The 23,469-nt window shown below is 40.7% G+C and overlaps 3 protein-coding genes across 4 annotated transcripts; 2 read left to right on the forward strand and 1 right to left on the reverse strand.

The window, feature by feature from the left end:
• The first annotated feature begins 678 nt into the window (after positions 1 to 678).
• si:dkey-82o10.4 (uncharacterized protein LOC797793 homolog) lies at positions 679 to 3,736 on the forward strand. Its single transcript, XM_024395979.2, has 5 exons — positions 679 to 1,251; positions 1,438 to 1,509; positions 1,684 to 1,810; positions 1,953 to 2,097; positions 3,237 to 3,736. The coding sequence occupies exons 1-5, from the start codon at positions 823 to 825 to the stop codon at positions 3,319 to 3,321; spliced, it is 858 nt and encodes a 285-aa protein (XP_024251747.1). The 5' UTR covers positions 679 to 822; the 3' UTR covers positions 3,322 to 3,736.
• Positions 3,737 to 5,631: 1,895 nt separating this feature from the next.
• efhb (EF-hand domain family, member B) lies at positions 5,632 to 13,130 on the reverse strand. Of its 2 annotated transcripts, XM_024395956.2 has the most exons (13): positions 12,890 to 13,130; positions 12,671 to 12,733; positions 12,288 to 12,431; positions 11,687 to 11,867; positions 11,455 to 11,565; positions 11,086 to 11,215; positions 10,867 to 10,950; positions 10,663 to 10,730; positions 10,320 to 10,474; positions 8,196 to 8,403; positions 7,849 to 8,070; positions 6,234 to 6,415; positions 5,632 to 5,935 (listed from the first exon to the last, which is right to left on the reverse strand). In XM_024395956.2, the coding sequence occupies exons 1-13, from the start codon at positions 12,956 to 12,958 to the stop codon at positions 5,789 to 5,791; spliced, it is 1,764 nt and encodes a 587-aa protein (XP_024251724.1). In that variant the 5' UTR covers positions 12,959 to 13,130; the 3' UTR covers positions 5,632 to 5,788. The 2 variants fall into 2 exon arrangements, with proteins under 2 accessions (XP_024251724.1, XP_024251734.1); XM_024395966.2 differs by lacking the exons at positions 12,671 to 12,733; positions 12,890 to 13,130 and having other exon boundaries at positions 11,687 to 12,001; positions 12,288 to 12,425.
• Positions 13,131 to 14,320: 1,190 nt separating this feature from the next.
• rab5ab (RAB5A, member RAS oncogene family, b) lies at positions 14,321 to 21,666 on the forward strand. The gene is made up of 6 exons (XM_024395992.2): positions 14,321 to 14,503; positions 15,466 to 15,695; positions 15,918 to 16,069; positions 19,845 to 19,967; positions 20,107 to 20,200; positions 20,308 to 21,666. The coding sequence occupies exons 2-6, from the start codon at positions 15,530 to 15,532 to the stop codon at positions 20,421 to 20,423; spliced, it is 651 nt and encodes a 216-aa protein (XP_024251760.1). The 5' UTR covers positions 14,321 to 14,503; positions 15,466 to 15,529; the 3' UTR covers positions 20,424 to 21,666.
• The last annotated feature ends 1,803 nt before the right edge of the window (positions 21,667 to 23,469 follow it).

Consider the following 23,469-nt stretch of genomic DNA (forward strand, 5'->3'; position numbering starts at 1 on the left):
GCTGCTGCCCTATGTACATAGACATGGAACACTGGTCACTAATAATGTTTACATACTGTTTTACCCATTTCATATGTTTATACTGTATTCTAGTCAAGTCCAACCTATTCAACTATTGCTGTATATACACTATTCTATCCACATTTCCTGAATGCTCAAATTCTAATAGTTCACCTAATTTCAGTTTATGTAAAAACAAAACAAGCAAGTATAAAATGTAGAGAAACATTGTACCATCGAAACCACTATGAAATATATTTTCCATAACCAAAAATACTGTATTTTAAGATGTTTGAAGCTGGTGTACAAAACTGAAAGTAAAAGATGCAGAAACGAAACTTAACAATGGAAAGAATAAAAATAGCACATAGAACAGATCTACAGCTTCTTAGACATGCTTTCAATAAGGATGACAGATCTTTAACTCAAATTTCTATGTGCATTCGGTCGTAAAAAGTTACATATCGCAGCTTTAAAGGCATGGTTCTGGAATGCAACGTTTTAGAAATAAGACCTTACAGAACTTCTGCAATTCAAGGTTCCATGGGGAATATTTTACGCTCAGAAACTTGCATATTTTCTCCCGACAATTTTAGTTGTGAAACTATCCATGTACAAGACTGAATTGTAGACATTTAGTTCCCTCTACTGGATATTGTAGGTACAGTAAATGTTGTGTATTTTCCATAAGGATTATGGGTACAGCATCGGACAGTTACATAAGTTTGCCGGAAGAACCACACAGGAGAATGCATATTGCTTTCTATCAAAATCCAGAATGAAAATTATACTATATCGTTTTGCTTTCGCAGGTGCGTTGGCATGATGCAGCGGTTTACATGTATCGCCACGTGCCGTGAGCTCCGCGGGTTAGTAAAGCGCTCATACGTCTCATCGCTGGCCTCCCCCTTGAATAGGACCTATTCCACAATGTCAAAACAGCCCCTATGCCGTTCATCGACGTCTATCTATACGTGCACCGCGGGTCCGCTTGGAGAACCGACCGCACGATGTAGCTTGCATAATTTGCGGCGACAAAGTGGGGTTTTCTCCCATGAGAAATACAGACACTACTGCACAGAGAGCGAGAATGAACGGAAGCGCACTGGCGGCCATGGTCATCATGGCATCACAGTTGTCGGCATCCCTGATCCACTCACGTGGATTCGGAATAAAGTCCACATCTACCTGATAGAACTCTATTTTCAATTGGGCATTAACAATGTGGAATTTGACAATGGAGTCAAGCAGGTATGGTTTCTCAGGTGTTATATATAGGCTTCTCTTTGGTATATCATATCACCTATTGGATAAGGGTTATGTCAGCTTTATGATAGGGTCATAACTCACTGTATTCATCATATATGTTTGGGATATTAGAAACTACACATTGGCAAATGTGAACTAGACACTTGACTGACCTGGTCTTTGCAATAGGCACTGGTCCATGTCTCCACCATGATGTCCAATGGCAACTTTGAGGAGCTGAGAGGGTTGGTATCAACAGAGGTAGCCTACTCATACCATCTCCAAAGTCCTATTTTATATTCATCTAAACTATAGTCTATTGTAAAGACAAAGTGTTGTGTACTGTTTTAGATTCCTTTATCAGTTTTCTGATGAATCAATGGCCCCAATTATAGCCATGTCCCATAAGCTGTGTCTTATCTGGTTTCATTTCAGATGGTGGTCTATGCGCAACAGAGGTGTAGGGCTCTCTCAGAAACCCAAAGAAGACATCTAGCTATCTCATTGGACGATATTATATTTATTCTGCCAGAGGAAGTTTCCATAGTTTTTGATTCAAATGGTATTGCTGTGTGTGCGTGTGTGCGTGCATGTGAGCGTGCGCGAGTGTGTGTGTGAGTTAGTGTGATGCATAACTTTGTCCTACTTCACTGTTTCTGTATATTTGTCTTTTGTTAACTCTCTGTTTTCCTGCTTATTCTCAGGTAGGAAGTTTTGCTTCATTGTGATGAGGTTCTGGCATATGTCCACTGCTGATGTTCCTGAGGACCCGGAGAGTACCAAGATATTCAAAATGGCCGCCACTGAAGAAGACGGCCCACATAAGAAGATAGTGACAGCTGTCTATGAGTAAGCATGGCATCCAACTAATCAATATTAATTTCACGCATCCAAATGTTTGGATTATAATTATTAAGTCTCCCTAAATTTTACTTAAATATGTTTAAATATGAATGAAATACTGTTTAGTGCTGTGTCTCCACCAATTCTTAATCTCTATCTTGATGGATAAACAAAGAGATTTGATATGCGAGAGTTTGTCAATATTTTCTTTGCTTTCTCCATGTATGTGAACCCACAATAAGTAATGGAAACATTTAACCAAGAGACTTAATTTTCTGCATCTCTTAGAGAAAGGTTGGGGGAAGTATGGAGGCATACAAACCTCTACGTGAGATAGTTAGTTATATTGTGTATAAAGAAAGCACATTGTAGTTGCTCTTGATTCTTTTATATTTTTTTTGTATTACGTCTCATAGTATTGTAGTGTGTTATGACAGCCATGGTGACAGTGTAATTAATGTGTTATATCACTTCCTAAGTGCTATAAAAGTACGCCTATGGATAACCAATTGAAGAGAAGGTTTCAGTGCTGTAACTTCTGATTTGGTCTGAATCACTTACGAGATTTGCTCCAAGCACAATGACAGGAATTAAATCCACCTCCGATCCACGGAGTAGGATCAAGCTTCTCCCATTCCTGATCAGAAATCCCGTTAGGAATTGGACCACACGGTTTGGTTGTCATACCTAATACCCACCTATCTAGTTGGCCAGAATCTCACTCTCATTGTTTCAGGTCTTAAACTCTTTTCTAAAAGCCTGTCATACTTCCTATGTTTACCCTTTCATTGCTGAGACACAGTTTGGCAGGATAAGAGAGCTCTGTTAAGATGCTTCACCTTATTTTCAAGGTGATGGTGGGAAGATTAGTTTGGTTGTTTGTCAGCATTGGTTTCAATGGTCTTCCCTCAGCTGTTTGGAAACAACTTTTCTCATCTTCAAAAGTATACTCCATAAACAATATTTGTCGTCACACTCTCTTGCTCTCTCTCTGTCTCATTCACTCTACTTCTCTTGTCCCTTTGCAGAGGTGCTAAAACACCATAGAACAATCTAAAGCAATTCCTATTAAATCTAATTTTAATGTGTTTCTCTCCCTCTCCCCCCCTTTCTCCCTCCCTCCCTCCCTCCCTCCCTCCTCTCAGATTTCACCGGGAGCTGACCAGGGGAGCTGAACCTGATTGGACAGTCACTAACATCTGGCACTGGCACTGGAAACAGATTGGGTGATTGGACAAGACCCAGGAACACCTCTGTCACCAGGATACAGCATCAGACCAAGCATACACAGCACTGTTGACCTAATTCAGTTCCGACAACATTCAACTCAACAAAACATTATTAACCAACAGGACTTCAATCAGCAGGACCATTGTACTCAGCCAAGCGCACCCAAACTCAACTGAACCATTACAAGTCAACAGAAGAGTCACCTTGAGTCCTAGCTGCTTTGTAGGGTGGACTGGATGGAACCAGAGCCCTACACACTGAAATACAGATGTATTATTTCTCCCTAAGTTCTCCAATCTGAGGTTTGTTGGAAACAATAGACTTGATCTGAATCTCCTCAGCATGAACAATTAGTGCCTACAATATCCCTGCTGTTACAGTTTGTCCCAGAACAAAATAAACTGCTTCATGGTGATACTGTATGAGCTTCTGTTTCTTTGAAACAGTATCACAGGTTTAAACTGTTGTTCTGTATTGTCCAGAAACAACTCAGTTGTCTGATTATTCAGAAGTAAAATTGATACCGCATTGCATCTATAAAGGTAGGACACAATTAATAAACACAACAATCCTCAGCAGAAGGGGGCGATAGTGTTACACAAATAACAATATGAATGAGTGTTTATTGAAAGCTGTTGGATAATAACTGGCAAGTCCCTTTATCCTCGTATAGGTGTTTATATGATACACATTTTACACGAGTGACCTCGGTTTAGTTTGGGAAAAAACAAGGATAGGATAGTATACACATACCGGTCCCACTTTAAAGGAAGTACAACTTGTAAAGGCTTTATATAGCATAAATTCTTCACAAATAATCTATAAGCACATGTCATACAAAGTGTGTTATGTCACATTTGGCAATTCACCCTACAGTGGTAATGGTTATGGCACCTTTTATGCATCAGTTGTATGACAGATGCTTAGATGATTTGTGAAGCCTTTATGTAGTGCTAGGAAGCCTTTATGTAGTGCTAGGAAGCCTTTATGTAGTGCTAGGAAGCCTTTATGTAGTGCTAGGAAGCCTTTATGTAGTGCTAGGAAGCCTTTATGTAGTGCTAGGAAGCCTTTATGTAGTGCTAGGAAGCCTTTATGTAGTGCTAGGAAGCCTTTTATGTAGTGCTAGGAAGCCTTTATGTAGTGCTAGGAAGCCTTTATGTAGTGCTAGGAAGCCTTTATGTAGTGCTAGGAAGCCTTTATGTATGCTATTTAAAGCCTTTTTAAGTTGTACTTTGTTTCAAGTGGGGACCCAAATATCTTACATTATGATTAAATATCTCAAAGGAATCCCAGATGTCGGTGTACTGTAATGTATTATACCAGTGCCAAAATCAGACATCCTCTATTAGGCCCTCATTGTAAATAAGAATTTGTCCTTAACTGACTTGCCTAGTTAAATAAATGTTAAATAAAATACAATCTAAAAAAATAACACTGACAGGCTATTGAACGCTGTGTCATCCAATTCTGTCAACTCTTAAATCACACTATTAATGATGCATCAAATAGAGAGACAATTCCTTCATTAGTAAGCATTCATTCATGCATAATGAAATATGGGTGTGGATTATCATAATTTCCAGGCGTGGTAATATGGGCAGGAGCGTAGGGGGTTCTGGTTAGAGACGCTTCCTGGTTATTCCTAATGTGATTATGAGTGTGGATCGCTTTACTTATGTTAAAATGCTAGTGAATATGTTTATAGCATATTAGCCAATTCACCACGCCAGGGTGTCAGATTGTTAAATGGTAATTTACAGTAGTAGAATAATTCAAGTGATAAAACACAGACAAAAGCTAATGTGTTGTGTTTATTAACACATATTTCTGTGTTGTTGGTATTTGACATGGATTAGTGAATGTACACTGTACCTTTTATTCATCTGGTTATTCAAGTTGATATTGTTTTCCAAACAATTACTTCAACATGCCGCCGGTACAGTAGGTGGGTGTTTGCGCACGCCTGTGTGCATGTACGCACACCTGTGTGTTTGTGTGTCTAAGGCTGTGGCCACATATTTAATTAGGATTGACAGATTGACATTATAACACTGACTAATAAAAGAGTAAATGTGTGTGTAAATCTAATCAAAGAGTGCGACAGAATAAATAGGACTTCAAATGATAAGACTCCGATGGCATGATGGTACTCATAATTCTCAATATTTACTTAGGTTTCAGGAGTAGATACTGTGTATTATCACTTGCGGGAAGGGTAAGCATTCAGTTAGCAGTAGTTAGAAGCAGAAAAAATGTATTACTTATTCTAACAACAGCTTATTGCTCTCAACATAAGAAAATACATTATAGTCCACAATCAAAAATAATTTTAATGACAGTTAATATGACAATTAATAGTTAGTCTCACAGGAAAAAAAGAAGTATAACACTTATGTAGTATATGTAATACTTGAAGTACATTCTTTCACGGAATAGATACTGAGGTGGTAAAAGATACTATTCAGATTTAATTAGCTTCAATTTCCTTTAGAACGTCCCGGAAAACCTCCACACACACGTCCCCAGTGGGGTGTCTCATGGATGCCAGTTTCCACACCTCCTCAAATGTCTCCGCGGAAATACTCACGCCCACATTTCGGAATATGTCAGCAATCTGAAAAGGAAATTGAGGCGGAAATAAGAATCAGAAGATGTCTTTCACAAATGATTTGCTTATGCTCTGTCCTATTTCAATAACATTTTGTGTCAATCACTTCTCCAATGGCAGAATTGTTCATACCAATTATAATTTTTTTAAACAACGTTTTTTTCCTACATTTTGAATGCTGTAACAATATCCCACAAAACCTCCACATGGTACTGTGTGTCCCAGTGCTATTCTATAAAATCTACTAGACCATATCTTTCTTTCTCTCCCTTGATTCTTTAGTGGGTTCATTGGTATTCTGTACCTCCTCTTTGGTGCGGGGGCAGAAGAAGTGCTCCTTGTGGACTCCCCTTAGGGAGTGCAGCGTAGGATACAGGAGGTCAAAGGCGGTGGTCTGGTCACCGTAGTTAGTGCTGTCGCTGACGCGCTTGATCCGCGGGGCCGCCAGGTCGGTGCGCACTGTGGGAGTCCCGTACATACGATAGTCTATGTGGAAAGATGTCAGAATTATACAGTGAGAATGTGATTCACACAATGTAGAGAAGCAGGGGGGGGAGGACTACCAGTCCATTGTAATGCAAAGATACAAATGTCAGAAATCGTGTGCTGAATCTCGGAGAAATGTCCGTCGCCTAATTTTTTTTTGAGAAGTATGGGAATTACACTACCATTCAAACGTTTGGAGTCGCTTAGAAATGTCCTTGTTTTTGAAAGAAAAGCGGATTTTTTTGTCCATTAAAATAACATCAAATTGATCAGAAATACAGTGTAGACATTGTTAATGTTGTAAATTACTATTGTAGTTGGAAACGGCTGATTTTTATGGAATATCTACATAGGTGCACAGAGGACAATTATCAGCAACCAACCCTCAAAACACCAGTCTTAACGTCAACAGTGAAGAGGTGACTTCGGGATGCTGGCCTTCTAGGCAGAGTTGCAAAGAAAAAGCCATATCTCAGACTGACAATTAAAAGAAAAGATTAAGATGGGCGCAAAAGAACACAAACACTGGACACAGGAACTCTGCCAAGAAGGCCAGCATCCCGGAGTCACCTCTTCACTGTTGACGTTGAGACTGGGGTTTTGTGGGTATTATTTAATGAAGCTGCCAATTGAGGACTTGTGAGGCGTCTGTTTCTCAAACTAGACACTCTAATGTACTTGTCCTTTTGCTCAGTTGTGCACCGGGGCCTCCCACTCCTCTTTCTCTTCTGGTTAGAGCCAGTTTGCAATGTTCTGTGAAGGAAGTAGTACACAGCGTTGTACCGGATGGAAGTAGTACACAGCGTTGTACCGGATAGTCAGTTTCTTGGCAATTTCTCACATGGAATAGCCTTCATTTCTCAGAACAAGAATAGACTAATGAGTTTCAGAAGAGAAGTCTTTGTTTCTGACCATTTTGAGCCTGTAGTTGAACCCACAAATGCTGATGCTCCAGATACTCAACTAGTCTAAAGAAGGCCAGTTTTATTGCTTCTTTGAAATCAGCAAAACAGTTTTCATCTGTGCTAACAATTGCAAAAGGGTTTTCTAATGATCAATTAGCCTTTTAAAATGATCAACTTGGATTAGGTAACACAACGTGCCATTGGAACTCAGGAGTGATGGTTGCTGATAATGGGCCTCTGTATGCCTATGTAGATATTCCATTAAAAGAAAACAGCTGTTTCCAGCTACACAAGTCATTTACAACATTAACAATGGCTACACTGTATTTCTGATCAATCTGATATTTTCAAATGGACAAAAAAAATGTGCTTTTCTTTCAAAACCAAGAAATATCTTAGTGACACCAAACTTTTGAACGGTAGTGTATATCAAATTCTTCATGCATCTTTCACCTAAATATCTATTTACTGTAATTTGAGGTAAACCTGGACAGTGAAGTGTTACAAGACAACACAACCACAACTGACCGGTTGTAGGGAGACCACCCACGACAGCCCGGATGAGAGAGGAGGAGGTGATGAAGCGGTCCTGGATGGTCCTGGGTCTGTTGAGGGTCTTGGGGGTCTTCAGCATGCTGCCCACCTCTGCAGGCTCCAGGTCCTCTGGTCTGGCCAAAGCCTCTGAGGCTGCAGGTCTCACAGGGAGAGTCTCTCTCTGCATGTTATCTGGGGCTGTGCTGGTCTTACACTCTGAGGTAGAGTTGTCAATCAAAAGGGAATAGAATTACTGCCAGTCCACCAATCACAGAACATTGACTTGAATGGGAATGAGCCTTCTAGTAATTATATTTCTATGCTCAGACACTGTAACTAACCACTGGTCAGAATGCGCTGCTCCACTTTACTGATGGGCATTTTGTCCTTCCAGTTGAGGAAGTTGGCAAACTCCAGAAAGTTGATGAGTCCGTCTTTGTCCACGTCACAGTACTCCATCAAGTCATCCAGCATCGGCCCACTCAGGTCCAGGTTAAACTGACGACACACGTCCTGCAGGTCCTCCTTGTCGATCACACCCTGACCCTTCTGTGGAGTCGCACACACACACACACACACACAAACGCACGAAGCACACACACAGAGACTGAACAGAGGTTGTGTCTATCTCAAACCAACATAATATTATCAAAGACAGTACAGTATGAAGATATCTAGAAACTGATTCTCCAATAGAAATCCCAGATCATGCTTGTAGGCGATGTCATGGCGATGTTGGTTAGCTAAGCTCAGAAACATCTCATCAGGCCTAATGGTAGTCTCACGCCAAACTGCGTATGTGCAGGCAATCAAATCAGAGGCACTCCTTCGATATTAAGTAGTTTTTTATGAAAATGAGTCAGCCACTTTCACAAAGTTGGAGTACTAACATGGTCAGCTACTTTCGACATTGGCTTGAATCTAGGTTGTTCCTTTAGATTCCAGGAAAATCAACAACTAAGGAATCATTTTTCACTTCTCCCATTGACTTGCAGACCCCAAACCCATGTCTGTTCGGTCGAGTCTGCTTCGCAAAGCTTTCCCAGAAGTATTGCGATGTTGTGCCTTGGGTTTAGAAATTCTGTGATATTATCAAGTTAATACAGTATATACAGTGCATTCAGACACCTTTGCTTTTCCCACATTGTTACGATACAGCCTTATTCTAAAATATATTAAATAGTTTATTCCCCCTCATCAATCTACACACAATACCCCATAATGACAAAGCAAAAACAGATTTTTAGACATTTTTGCAAATGTATTAATTTTTTTTTTAAATCTACATTTACATAAGTATTCAGACCCTTTACTCAGTCCTTTGTTGAAGCACCTTTGACAGGGATAACAGCCTCGAGTCTTCTTGGGTATGATGCTACAAGCTTGGCACACCTGTATTTGGAGAGTTTCTGCCATTCTTCTCTGCAGATCCTCTCAAGCTCTGTCAGGTTGGGTGTGGAGCGTCTCAACACAGCTATTTTCAGGTCTTTCCAGAGATGTTAGATCGGGTTCAAGTCCGGGCTCTGGCTGAGCCACTCAAGGACATTCAGAGACTTATTTCAAAGCCACTTCTGTGTTGTCTTGGCTGTGTGCTTAGGGTTATTGTCCTGTTGGAAGGTGAACCTTCACCCCAGTCTGAGGTCCTCAGCACTCTGGAGCAGGTTTTCATCAAGGATCGCTCTGTACTTTTCTCCATTCATCTTTCTCTCTATCCTGAATAGTCCCCCAGTCCCTGCCGCTGAAAAACATTCCCACAGCATGATGCTGCCACCACCACCATAGGGATGATGCCAGGTGTTCTCCAGACGTGATGCTTAGCATTCAGGTCAAAGAGTTCAATCTTGGTTTCATCAGACCAAAGAATCTTGTTTTTCATGGTCTGAGAGTCCTTTAGGTGCATTTTGGCAAACTCCAAGCGGGCTGTCATGTGCCTTTTACTGAAGAATGGCTTCCGCCTGGTTACTACCATAAAGGCCTGATTAGTGAAATGCTGCAGAGATTGTTGTCCTTCTGGGAGATTCTCCCATCTCCACAGAAGAACTCTGAAACTCTGTCAGAGTGACAATCAGGTTCTTGGTCACCTCCCTGGCTTAGACCCTTCTCCCCCAATTCCTCAGTTTGGCCAGGCGGCCAGCTCTAGGAAGAGTCTTGGCGGTTCCAAACTTCTTCCATTTAAGAATGATGGAGGCCACTGTGTTCATGGGATCTCCAATGCTGCAGACATTTTTTGGTACAATTTCAATTTCAAGTCTCATAGCAAAGGGTCTGGATACTTATGTAAATGAGGTATTTGTTTTTTATTTGTAATAAATTTGCAAAGATTTCTAAACATGTTTTTGCTTTGTCATTATGGGGTATTGTGTGTAGATTGATGAGGATTTATTTAATCCATTTTAGAATAAGGCTGTAACGTAACAAAATTTGGAAAAAGTCAAGGGGTACCTTCCGAATGCACTGTATGTTACCTTGTCGTAGTGCCTGAAGGCCTGCAGCAGGGAGTTAAAGTGGTGGAAGTTGACCTTCTTGAGGTGCTGGCGTACAGCACTGACCAGGGTGCGCCGTCTGTCTGTGCCTTTCTGGTACTCTGCTGGAGGGGTTGAGTGGAGAAGGTCACCTGCACCTGTGGAGAAAGTTAAACCAAATTCTTAATCTTCAAACAATAACAAAAGGCTTACATTTTGGTCACCCCTCTAGACTACATTATACCTTGACCCATTTTTACCAATTTCATACTGGCATTGTAATAGAAAACTCAATACGTGTCCTTTTATGAATATGTGTCCTTTTATTAATTCAAATTTGACTCACCAAAGTCATCTGGCCGCATCAAGATTCCAAATATGTGACCTGCTGGCACTTTCAATGTGTCTGCTATGCTGTAAAAGGCCGGGAACAGAGGAATTAAAGCTGCTGAAGTAGCTTGGCATGAGTTGTGCAATACACAGGTCTGGAACGTACACTGAACAGGTATTTAACTAGATCTGCATTAAAGAGTTAATGTGATAGACTTACGGGTCATGCACTTTGCCAATCTGTGGCTGTGTCCTTTCCCTGAAGTCATCACATCTCCGAGAAACAAACTTTGCACTGTTATGCCTATTGGAAAAATAGCAGTACACAAATCAACATTTGATGTCATGACTATTGGCAATGCATTGTGTGACACTGAATGGTGATGAGCAATAAGAAGTCAAGTGTTTTGAATAAACATAAGCTAGGATAAGTGCTTACTTCTGAGTATCACACAACCAGTGGAGAGATTTGGAGACACTGCGTCCATCGTTGTGGTGGGGAGTAGGCACTCCAAACCTGCCATCCTTTCCATAATGGCTCCACTTGTATTTCCTATCAACCTGTTCACCTGGGACACAACACAGTTATGATGGATTTACCCAGGCTAAAATCAAACACAGAAATATCGACTTGTGTGTTTAACCACTGGCTATGGTGTTTCTTCAGAAATGTGTCTGAAAATTATGGTTGTTAAATCAATGTGTTTAACAACATGTTGAATAGCATATAAATGACTTTCAAGCCAAAATGAAGTCCCCATTTGAACACTGTCAGAACCAAAGAGAGACAAATGTCCACAATACTCACCGACAAAGTAGGCATTGTGGGAGCGGATATAAGACTGGTGTCCCTCCTGAGCCTCTGTCGCCACCTGCTCCGCACTTTTTGGTGGGTTGATAATCACACCTGCAGCTGCACCTGGATCAGAAGGAACACACTTGTACATGAAGGCTTGTGGATATGTCTTTCAGTCATAATATGAATGTTCATCGTGACACATTGTAGCTTCTAGGGTCTCTTTCTTTATTGTCTGACTCACTTTTGGGGGATTTCACACCAAATGTGGCGTTGCCAATGTCGAGACAATTTGGAAGCCCAGGGCTTTGATCATGTGACCTGCCCAGGGGGGCTTTTTGATTGGTGGAATACCCAGCTTCACTGAGCTGATGTAACCTCTGTTGATAGATGGTCTTAGGTGGTGGGTTGATCACTAATCCACCCTGTAGGAAATACAGGAACAAATGCGACCATACCAATTCCATGAATGAATGTGTGGATGATCTCTACCATGTTAAATGCATCTACAGATGTAGGATCTTCATTTTAGCCAGTTTGCTACAGCAGGAAAACAATCCTGCAACAACAGGAAATTTGAATTATTATGTGGATTATAATTAATGGACATTTTCTGTAGCGTTTGATACATTTTTTGTTAGGGCAAATCAAGTCTGGAAATTAGAAACTTTAGAAGCATTTTTAAACCATGACAACACTACAAGTTTGCATTTCCTGTCATGCAGTAAAAATTCTCAGCAACAAAATAGTGATCAAATTAAGATCCTACATCTGTAACATGAAAACCTGAGGCTAGTTGGCTTAAAACTCACTATACATGTCTGTTTATTTAGGCCTCTACTCACAGAAATAGAAGCTTGGCTGCTCACTCCATGAACTAGAGTACTGGCAATATCAGGGTCGTTGGCTTTCCCATGGAACACTCGGATAGCCCCTGCACCTGGGCGTGTTGTGTTGAGAAACTTCCTCACTACTGGTGGGGTTTGGGGCTTTAAAAGGAAGGTGTGAGACAGTGAATATACACCCACACAAACAGACACATGCACTTGTGCACAATCCCCCCCTAAACATGCTGCTGAGGCAAAAAGGAGAATGACAAAGGACTGCACTGTATATCCCAGGCACGTCAGATCCTATTGTATATTGCCATTCAGGACAGTTTGGTAGTGATGTTAATTAAACTATATCATATTTATGTTTATTATTTGGCAGCACGATCTCAACTTACCTTGGGTGATATTTCTTGTAAGCAAGTCTTAGCTCTGTCACCTACAGGAATAAGTTTCCCAGCCTAGGTGACATGGGGATATCATAGACATACAGTATGGTAACATGCATTTACAGTAGATCGCATCATATACGCACATCTTGCGAGATAAAATAGTTACCAAATGAATCAGTCAAACACAAAGAAATAACTAGGCTACCAAGCCTATTTGCTTGTTACCCTTCGAATATTCGGTAAACTTTCGGTGTATTTCCAGGTGTTGGTTGCATTCCTTTCTATCATATTCATAAAGTTAGCGTATCAACAAGTTGCTATAAAAAATATGTAGCCTACTCAACACGGGTTTACATGTCTAGTTGCTAGTTACAATGTTTCATTCTGAAGAGAGAAGCTTAAGATGGCTACTTTGTATCAAATTTCAGGACATTCTGATAGAATGTTTATCTCGAGTCACATGGCAACCGCCACTAGGAAACCGAGGCTTGATCTGATTGGCGCTATAATTATAGGCTTACTGTGCAAGTGTTCTAGAATAAAGACACCAAAATTCTACCTTGTTATAATTACTATGGCAATAAAAAATAAATAAAGAATAATAAATAAAACATTTTTTAAATGTATTTTTACTATGCGGGGAAAATATGACTCCAGCGTAAAGAGGTCAATCGAACTCGATCAAAACAATGGGATTGACATGGAAACGCGTGGGGAAAAGATCCGTGAGGGAAATAACAGCTAAATATATCCTAATCGGACTCAAGTAACCACATTGTGGGCCTTCTACAATGCATACATCATGACGGATTTGTTGGATGTGCGCCAATCTGGGCAATGGAAACTCTGCGTTCCATTTACCGCATCTATGCTGATTTATGTTATGGTGATTTAGAATGTATTGAATGATTAAAGTTTTTGTAAAAAAAAAATATATATATATAATGTAATGACTTGTCTTTGAAACTGATAAATGGAAAAAAAATTTCAGACCCAAACTAAGAAATGTTAAAGAAACAATGGTTAAATCCCAACCAACCCCAATTAAGAACCTGTATGATTATGAACATTGCAAATGCATGCCCATGTTTGCCTTTAGCCTACACTTTGGCAGTATGGCATGTTATGACATAAAGTTGCATACGTCATATGTTACAAAGGTTTTTTGTGAATTAGTTAGCACACTTGTGTAACATTTCCTCTTTGCCTTATAAAACGATTAGTTTCCCTGATCCTTTCATTAAAGAGACAATCTGCAGTTGCTACATTGATTTTTGGACTTGTAAATTAATTATATGTACCAATTATTTATTTAAAAATATAACTTATAAATGCCTATTGAACTTAGTTCAACTGTCGGACCCCATCAGAACCCTAAATATACGTTTGTTTTACTCCAACAAAGTACATGTAAACAAACGTTGTATAACCTCAAAACATAGTTCAAACTATAATGTTGATACCATGGATGGCCAGTCCTTGTATCCATAGATCTGTCTATTAATTTGAGAGCTGTTACATTTCTCCAGTCCCATCCCTCAGATTTTACCGAAACAGTGGCGGGGTGTGATGAACGCGTTGTTGTTTCAAGTGCAGATTGCCCCTTTAACACGTTCACAAATTGGAACACGAGTGTGTGATTGGTTTATTCTCAGTGCTACGTCGCCATTCGATCTATCATCATCCACTGTGCCATGCAAAACAAACGGGAAGTTGGAAGAAGTGGGAAAGGGACAAGTTTTATGAAATTTCTCGCTCTGTGAATATATTTGAGTGCCTGAAAATATTATTTTTTGGAAATCCATTCAGCTACCTAGCTAGTTAGTTAACTCGGATAGGGTAAGTAGATATCATTCTCGCTAGCTGATTTACCAGCAGAACTAGCTTGCTAGGCCGAAAGCTATGTTTTGTTAGCTAGCTCACATCAAATAATAAACCAACAGAGTGACCCGTTCATAATATACAGTTGTGAGTTGGTCATTGCAATGTGTATGTATATGTGTGGCTAGCTTCCTAGTTACTACGTATTTGCGTGTGTGAAGCAGGGTGAGGTGTGGTTCAACCTTATGTAGTTTACGAACAGTAAAACCGATAGCTTTCGTGTACGAGCTAGCTTAGCGAACTAGCTAAATTATTCAATATACTGTGTGTAGTTAGCTAGCTATAGTAAACTAGCTAGCAGCTAACAGTATACGTCCTGCCACCTAATCTAAATAAAGCTAGTTATCTAGCTGTAATTGGCTGGCTATCTAGCGTGAACTAGCTAGCTAGCTAACCAATTTGTCAAAACAAGATTGGACCAATGGGTGGGACTGAGAAAGCTAATCATTATTTTTCGACGGACACAGTGCTTGTTGATAGCAAGTTTGAGCCGCCATCCTAACTGACTAGCTAGCTAGTCAACACTGGTTATTAGTGGGCAAGACTGACGTAACACGAGTTCGAACCACATGTCTTCACTGCAATTATTTTTGTCTAGACATGGGCTTGTTATGTTTACTTGTTGGGTCAGTTAAGAAATAAGTGTAATGTAGTCTTTGTAAACAAGTCTAACGTTACTAGCTAATAGCCAAGTGAAAGTCGTCGTCACATTTCCAAAGATTGTCTAGTTTTAAGTAGCTACATCCTGTGATTCAATGATATTACAATGATGATCAGAGACAAAGCTAATTGAATAATTTCTATCCAATTAAACGTCAAAGTTGATAATTATGTATTATTTTGTATTTGTTTTCCCCACACTACTTTATTCACTGTTGATCTGTTGACAATTTAAGTAATGTGACATCTCATTTTGGCAGTTCTAGGAGTGACCATTCAAGCAGTACTTCTGCATCCAGAGCAAGAGGCTGGGGTGTTAAGGACATGGCAAGTAGGGGTGGTGCAACACGACCCAATGGGCCGAACACAGGGAACAAGATCTCCCAGTTCAAATTAGTACTCTTAGGGGAGTCCGCTGTGGGAAAGTCCAGTCTGGTACTTCGTTTTGTCAAGGGCCAGTTTCATGAATTCCAAGAGAGCACAATTGGAGGTAGGCTGATCTGACATCTTCTATTCATGTGTTAGTGGAATGGACATAACCCAAAACCACTATATTTTTGTCCTGTGGTGATTCTCACTACATTCTGTAGGTTATGCAATCTCCCATGATATATATTAGTCCATTGTTGGAAACTGGACAGCCAGCTGTTTTTCTTATAGCCTACTGCAAACAAAATTCTAAATGCTGCAATGACTGTTATTCCCCTCTCAGCTGCCTTCCTGACTCAGACAGTATGTTTGGATGACACAACAGTCAAGTTTGAGATCTGGGACACAGCTGGTCAGGAGCGCTACCACAGCCTAGCACCCATGTACTACAGAGGTGCCCAGGCTGCCATCGTGGTCTACGACATAACTAACAAAGTGAGTCAGCAGCCGGGTTTATGCACTCTGTCACACATTATAAGAGACTTATAAATTAGGTACAGTGCATTTGGAAAGTATTCAGACCCTTTCCCTCAATCTACACACAATGTCCCATAATGACAAAGTGAAAACAGGGTTTTAGACATTAACATGTATTAAAAATAAAAAACAGATACCATAATGACAAAGTGATTAAAAACAGAAATACCATATTTACATACATTTGAAGTCGGGGGTTTACATACACCTTAGCCAACTACATTTAAACTCAGTTTTTCACAATTCCTGACATTTAATCCTAGTAACAATTCCCTGTCTTACGTCAGTTAAGATCACCACTTTATTTTAAGAATGTGAAATGTTAGAATAATAGTAGAGATTTATTTCAACTTTTATTTCTTTCATCACATTCCCAGTGGGTCAGAAGTTTACTTATGCTCAATTAGTATTTGGTAGCATTGCCTTTAAATTGTTTAACTTGGGTCAAATGTTTTGGGTAGCCTTCCATAAGCTTCTCACAATAGTTTGGGTGAATTTTGGCTCATTCCTCCTGACATAGATGGTGTAAATGAGTCAGGTTTGTAGGCCTCCTAGCTCACACACGCTTTTTCAGTTCTGCCCACACATTTTCTATCGGATTGAGGTCAGGGCTTTGTGATGGCCACTCAAATACCTTGACTTTGTTGTCCTCAGGCCATTTTGCCACAACTTTGGAAGTATGCTTGGGGTCATTGTCCATTTGGAAGACCCATTTGCGACCAAGCTTTAACTTAACTGATGTCTTGAGATGTTGCTTCAATATATCCCCATATTTTTCCTCCCGCATAATGCCATCTATTTTGTGAATCGCACCAGTCCCTCCTGCAGCAAAGCACCCCCACAACATGATGCTGCCACCCCCGTGCTTCACGGTTGGGATGGTGTTGTTTGACTTGCAAGCCTCCCCCTTTTTCCTCCAAACATAATGATGGTCATTATGGCCAAACAGTTCTATTTTTGTTTCATAAGACGAGAGTAAATCTATCCCAAAAGTACAATCTTTGTCCCCATGTGCAGTTGCAAACCTTAGTCTTGCTTTTTTATGGCTGTTTTGGAGCAGTGGCTTCTTCCTTGCTGAGCGGCCTTTCAGGTTATGTCGATATATGACTAGTTTTACTGTGGATATAGATACTTTTGTACCTGTTTCCTCCAGCATCTTCACAAGGTCCTTTGCTGCCTTGAAATACATCCACAGGTACATCCCCAATTGACTCAAATGATGTCAATTAGCATATCAGAAGCTTCTAAATCCATGACATCATTTTCTGGAATTTTCCAAGCTATTTAAAGGCACAGTCAACTTAGTGTATGTAAACTTCTGACCCACTGGATTTGGGATACAGTGAATTATTAGTGAAATAATCTCTGTAAACAATTGTTGGAAAAATTACTTGTCATGCACAAAGTAGATGTTTTAACCGACTTGCCAAAACTATAGTTTGTTAACAAGAAATTTGTGGAGTGGTTTAAAAACAAGTTTTAATGACTCCAACCTAATTATGTAAACTTCCGACTTCAACTGTAAGTATTCAGACCCTTTGCGATGACTCAAAATTGAGCTCCAATGCATCCTGTTTCCATTGATCATCGTTGAGATGTTTCTACAACTTGATTGGAGTCCACCTGTGGTAAATTAAATTGATTGAACATGATTTGGAAAGGCGCACACCTGTCTGTAAAAGGTCCCACAGTTGACAGTGCATGTCAGAGAAAAAACCAAGCCATGAGGTTGAATGAATTTTCCGTAGATATCCGAGACAGGATTGTGTCGAGGCACAGTTTTGGTCGAAAGGTACCAAAACACTTCTGTAGCATTGAAGGTGGCCTCATCATTTTTAAATGGAAGAAGTTTGGAACCACCAAGACTCTTCCTAGAGCTGGCCGCCCGGCCAAACTGAGGAATCGGGGCAGACGGGCCTAGGCCAGGGAGGTGACCAAGAACCTGATTGTCACTCTGTCAGAGCCTGAGTTCCTCTGAGGAGATGGGAGAACCTCCCAGAAGGACTACTATCTCTGCAGCACACCACCAATTAGGCCTTTATGGTGGAGTGGCCAGATGGAAGCCCCTCTTCAGTAAACGGCACATGACAGCTCGCTAAAGGAATATCCGACCATGACAAACAAGATTCTCTGGTCTGATGAAACCAAGATTAAACTCTTTGGCCTGAAGGCCAAGTGTCACATCTTGAGGAAACCTGGCACTATCCCTATGGTTGTGGCAGCATCATGCTGTGGGGATGTTTTTCAGCTGCAGGGACTGGGAGACTAGTCAGGATCGATGGAAATATGAACAGAGAAAAGTACAGTGAGATCATTGATGAAAACCTGCTCCAGGGGGCTCAGGAACTCAGACTGGGGTGAAGGTTCACCTTCCAACAGGACAATGATCCTAAGCACACATCCAAGACAACACAGGAGAGGCTTTGGGACAAGTCTCTGGATGTCCTTGAGTGGCCCATTCAGAGCCCGGACTTGAAGTCAATTGAACTTCTCTGGAGAGACCTGAAAATAGCTCCCCATCAAACTTGACAGGGTTCAAGTCAAGTGTGCCAAGCTTGTAGCGTCATACCCAAGAACACTTGAGGCTGTAATCTTTGCCAATGGTGCTTCAACAAAGTACTGAGTAAAGGATCTGAGTACTTACGTAAATGTGATATTTTTTGTTTAATAATACATTTGCAAAAATTTCTATGCCTGTTTTTGCTTTGTCATTATGGGGTATTGTGTGTAGATTTTATGAGTGGGAACAAACAATTGAATCCATATTAGTATAAGACTGTAACGTAACAATATGTGGAAACAGTCAAGGGCCGAATACTTTCAGAATGAACTGTATAGCATTAGGTACAGCTGAAGACATTTTGTGAAAATTTAGCAGGAGTTTGAAGATTATGCCCTATATAATAGGCCTAGTTGAGAATCTGAAGAAAAGATTGAGAAAAAGGCTAGCCTCGTTTTGCTGACATGTTTTCAAGCACTTTTCTGTAGTTCTTAGATTTGACAAGTCTAAAATATCCATATTAATTTAATTTGGTCCTAACAAACCTGTCACATCTAGGGTACTTTTGTTTTAACAACTTAATTGAGGGGCTGTCAATGTTTTGACCCCAAGTTGCACCACACTTTCCCAAACCATCTTTCTGTTCAATGTGTAAATGTATATGTTATGTTGTAAATGTTTCTGATACCCTGTGCCGCTATTTTGGCCAGGTCTCTCTTGTAAAAGAGATTAACAAACCTGGTTAAAAAAAATAAAAGAGCAACTCCAATGAGAAATTCTATTTTGATCCCCATGTCTGATTTTGCTCTATTTGCTGAGACGTTTGCTGGGAAGTTGTTAGAACATTGTATTTCATGGAAATAAGATGTCAAAAGAGCTTGGTTTTTGGGAAGTTTTTAGAACATTGTATTTCATGGAAATAAGATGTCAAAAGAGCTTGGTTTTCTAACTCAAAAGTTTTGTACACATCTTAAGCCAATGTTTGGAACAAAGCATGACTTCAACTCAGCAATATGATACATCTCGTTGACGAACTCCCCATACATGTAAGCTGGGGAACATTATATCTAATTGTCATATTTTATAGAAGTTCTCCTTTAACGAGACCACGTCTTGGATATCCTGCAAAGTCAATCGCATAACCAGGGAATGAAGGGAGTGGCTGTGTTGTCATTCTTCCGCAAGGACCTTGTTATTTTCTGACTTAATCTCTCGTCCTCTGATGTTTGCCAGGAGTCCTTTGCACGAGCAAAGAACTGGGTTAAGGAGCTTCAGAGACAAGCCAGTCCAAATATTGTAATAGCGTTGGCTGGGAACAAAGCTGACCTTGCAAACAAACGAGCATTGGATTTTCAGGTTTGTGCCAGTGAATTTGCTATTGAACATTACACTGTGCTAGTTTTATTCTCATTGGAGTCATCATACAATTTGACCTATAAGGCAGTTAAACACAACATTTGTTGCATATTGACTGATTTTGGTGGTTTTCTTCCAGGATGCCCAGTCATACGCAGAGGATAACAGTTTACTGTTCATGGAAACATCAGCAAAGACCTCTATGAACGTTAATGAGATGTTCATGGCTATTGGTAAGTGATTTATCTTCCATGTTCATTACACTTAGTTTGAAAATGTTAAAGATTCTATCAATCTGATAATAGATACATATGTCATAATTTTCCCTATTGCTTCACAGCAAAGAAATTACCCAAGAACGAGCCTCAAGCTGCCGGAGCGAACAGTGGACGGAACCGGGGAGTGGATCTTACGGAGACAGCTCAGCCAGCCAGCCGCTCCTGCTGCAGTACCTAAACCTGGCCCACTCTTCCTAACTCTGAATCACATCTGGACATGGTGTTCCCCTTCCTGACATCAGACCTTCCACCTCTCGTCCTTTCTCCTGGGAATAGCTGAAGACTCTGTATAGCTGCATTTCTAATACTTTGTTTGGTTTTACTTTTCATTTTAAAGTGTATATCAGTATAATGTATGCATGTATCACTACAAGGCCTAAAACATTTTATTTTTTTTACTTCAGTTGGAAGACTAGCCCCTACGAGAGAGAGTAAGCAGTGTGTGTGTGTGTGTGTGTGTGTGACTGATTCCCTGAAGAGAAAGTGTAACCTAGGTCATAGGGTTATTGGACTGGGGGTAAAAGTGAGTTGAGTGTCCTTCCAACCAGAACAAATCAAATTCCCCCATTGTGAAATGCCTGGAGGCTATGACAGTTTGTACTGGGTATAATACCATTATTGAAGCAGTGTCAGGTAAGGACTATCAAATCAAGCATTCCCCCTTGCACCTGCTGCCGAGACGACGACATCTCTGTCTACAGAGAAGTTTGGCAAGAACATCCAACGCCATTACACCACTGGCCCACTGCAACCGGTTGAATAGGGTAAAAGGGTGGTTTTGTGATTGGATGGCTGGTGACTGCAGGTTTGTCACATCTATGATGACTGCCTTGTGCATCATGGGAAGTCCTTCTTCAAACCACAATATTCTCTGGTTGATACATTGATTTAAGGAAGAACACTGAGACAGTTGGACATGCTCAGACAAGTTTTGTAAAATGTCTAGTCCTTTGTTTCCCCAAACTGTTATTGTTCAGTTATCAACTTGTCAGAATTAGTGGTGTTTAAAAGTAGGCCTCAAACCATGCACCAACATAAGTCTTGACTATTACCTATCATCAGTCTGTGGAATATTACTCTGTTATATAGGGTGTTGCAATGTTGTCTTCTACCAATACAGCTTCGAGGGCATAAGCTTGTCAGGAAAGTATCTAGAGATTCCGAACAATTTTACAGTACACCAATGTAGGTCTAGGTCTGCTATGGGTTTGTTACCTTGTCACAAACAAACTGGTTAAATGCTAATCAATGGTGTTCTTTTTAAATATGTAGTGTTATTAACAATTCAATTGTATCTCATGTGTCTTGTTACTTTTCTCAATGGTCTGTTCATATTTGAGAGGACTATTGTGTTGCACAATTGTTGGTTATAATTTTAATTAATGACTAGCCATTACAATTTATAAAACTGATGCACTGTGTCGGACTTGTTAACCTATTGCCTCAAATAACCGGAAGTGGTACTAACTGACTGGTAGTCTTTCTGAAGCCAGGCGGATTTAACAATGTCAAACATGACTAGTGAAGGATCAGTTTGAGTGTCAGGGTACAAGTCAATAAATTAGGTATATTGTATGCCTTTATGTTTTTGATATCACAAGAAATGCAAGAGCTATTCATTCTCTGCAAAACCTGAAAAATTGGTCTGAAGTTATAATTATGTGGTATTTGTTTGGTTTGTCAACTCCTTTGAGAGTGTTTTCTCTGAGCACATCCAACCCCTGAATAAGTATGACCATGACTGAAATGTTTTCCTTTGAACCTGAGACCAACAGTGTGTCCACTAGCTCTCTACAAATGTCAGCTGCAAGGCACTCGTAGTTCAAGGTGAGATTCTTCAGACTGTCAGCCATAGTTTCCTTCACATTGACCTCACTCCTGCTGCAGGACTGAGGATTGATGTCTCTCCGTTTCCTCTGCATTTGCATATCTCTAGCTACCTCCCATAGTCTCTGGCATGTCCAACTCTGGTGGGTTGTCCTCATCCTTGACACTGGAAGGTTCTTCAGTATCAAAAGTAGATGACCCTGGTCTTGACTGAATCTGAAACGGACAAATCCTCAACAGTTTGCATGAGGCACGGTCTTCAATATTAATTTCTGTTGAGTCAACTCAATGACAGCTCTCTCAGCCACTGCATGATCATCCAATACTTCCCAGAGGCCACTGGACGCTAGGACCAGCAGCTGGTAGGATGGGTCTGTGGGCAGCGACACAGAGTAAGGCACAGGGATGACTGACTTCAGCTTGCGATCGCCATAATGACTAAGCACTCGGGTGGCCTTGATCAGCCCCTCCACCAGACCGTGCTGTTTGTTGATGCTGATTGTCCCTCCGGACCAGAGGATGTGTTTACGCTCCTTAGGGTTCAAATTTATTTATAAAGCCCTTCTTACGTCAGCTGATATCTCAAAGTGCTGTACAGAAACCCAGCCTAAAACCCCAAACAGCAAGAAATGCAGGTGTAGAAGCACAGTGGCTAGGAAAAACTCACTAGAAAGGCCAGAACCTAGGAAGAAAACTAGAGAGGAACCAGGCTATGAGGGGTGGCCAGTCCTCTTCGATTATAACAACATGGCCAAGATGTTCAAATGTTCATAGATGACCAGCAGGGTCAAATACAAATGATCACAGTGGTTGTCGAGGGTGCAACATGTCAGCACCTCAGGAGTAAATGTCAGTTGGCTTTTCATAGCCGATCATTCAGAGTATCTCTAGCTCCTGCTGTCTCTAGTGAGTTGAAACAGCAGGTCTAGGACAGGTAGCGTGTCCAGTGAACAGGTCAGGGTTCCAAAGCAGCAGGCAGAACAGTTGAAACTGGAGCAGCAGCATGGCCAGGTGGATTGGGGACAGCAAGGGGTCATCAGGCCAGGTAGTCCTGACTAAGGCTCTGCATCTGTCCTCGTGCTCCTAGACCTTAGTGCTGCTTTTGATACCATCGATCACCACATTCTTTTGGAGAGATTGGAAACCCAAATTGGTCTACACGGACAAGTTCTGGCCTGGTTTAGATCTTATCTGTCGGAAAGATATCAGTTTGTCTCTGTGAATGGCTTGTCCTCTGACAAATCAACTGTAAATTTCGGTGTTCCTCAAGGTTCCGTTTTAGGACCACTATTGTTTTCACTATATATTTAACCTCTTGGTGATGTCATCCGGGAAACATAATGGTAACTTTCACTGCTATGTGGGTGACGCACAGCTGTACATTTTTGTTGTTGTTG

The sequence above is a fragment of the Oncorhynchus tshawytscha genome, linkage group LG03 (genome assembly GCF_018296145.1).
Source record: "Oncorhynchus tshawytscha isolate Ot180627B linkage group LG03, Otsh_v2.0, whole genome shotgun sequence".
In the NCBI taxonomy this organism is placed as follows: Eukaryota; Metazoa; Chordata; class Actinopteri; order Salmoniformes; family Salmonidae; genus Oncorhynchus; species Oncorhynchus tshawytscha.

Coding starts and splice junctions, on each gene's coding strand:
- si:dkey-82o10.4 (XM_024395979.2), top strand. CDS start 823: ATGATGCAGCGGTTTACATGTATCGCCACGTGCCGTGAGCTCCGCGGG. Junction 1,252..1,437: donor TTGACAATGGAGTCAAGCAG/GTATGGTTTCTC, acceptor TCTTTGCAATAG/GCACTGGTCCATGTCTCCAC. Junction 1,510..1,683: donor GAGGGTTGGTATCAACAGAG/GTAGCCTACTCA, acceptor GTTTCATTTCAG/ATGGTGGTCTATGCGCAACA.
- efhb (XM_024395956.2), bottom strand. CDS start 12,958: ATGAATATGATAGAAAGGAATGCAACCAACACCTGGAAATACACCGAA. Junction 10,475..10,662: donor GATGCGGCCAGATGACTTTG/GTGAGTCAAATT, acceptor CTTTCTCCACAG/GTGCAGGTGACCTTCTCCAC. Junction 6,416..7,848: donor GGGTGGTCTCCCTACAACCG/GTCAGTTGTGGT, acceptor CTTTCCACATAG/ACTATCGTATGTACGGGACT.
- rab5ab (XM_024395992.2), top strand. CDS start 15,530: ATGGCAAGTAGGGGTGGTGCAACACGACCCAATGGGCCGAACACAGGG. Junction 16,070..19,844: donor TCTACGACATAACTAACAAA/GTGAGTCAGCAG, acceptor GATGTTTGCCAG/GAGTCCTTTGCACGAGCAAA. Junction 19,968..20,106: donor AACGAGCATTGGATTTTCAG/GTTTGTGCCAGT, acceptor GTTTTCTTCCAG/GATGCCCAGTCATACGCAGA.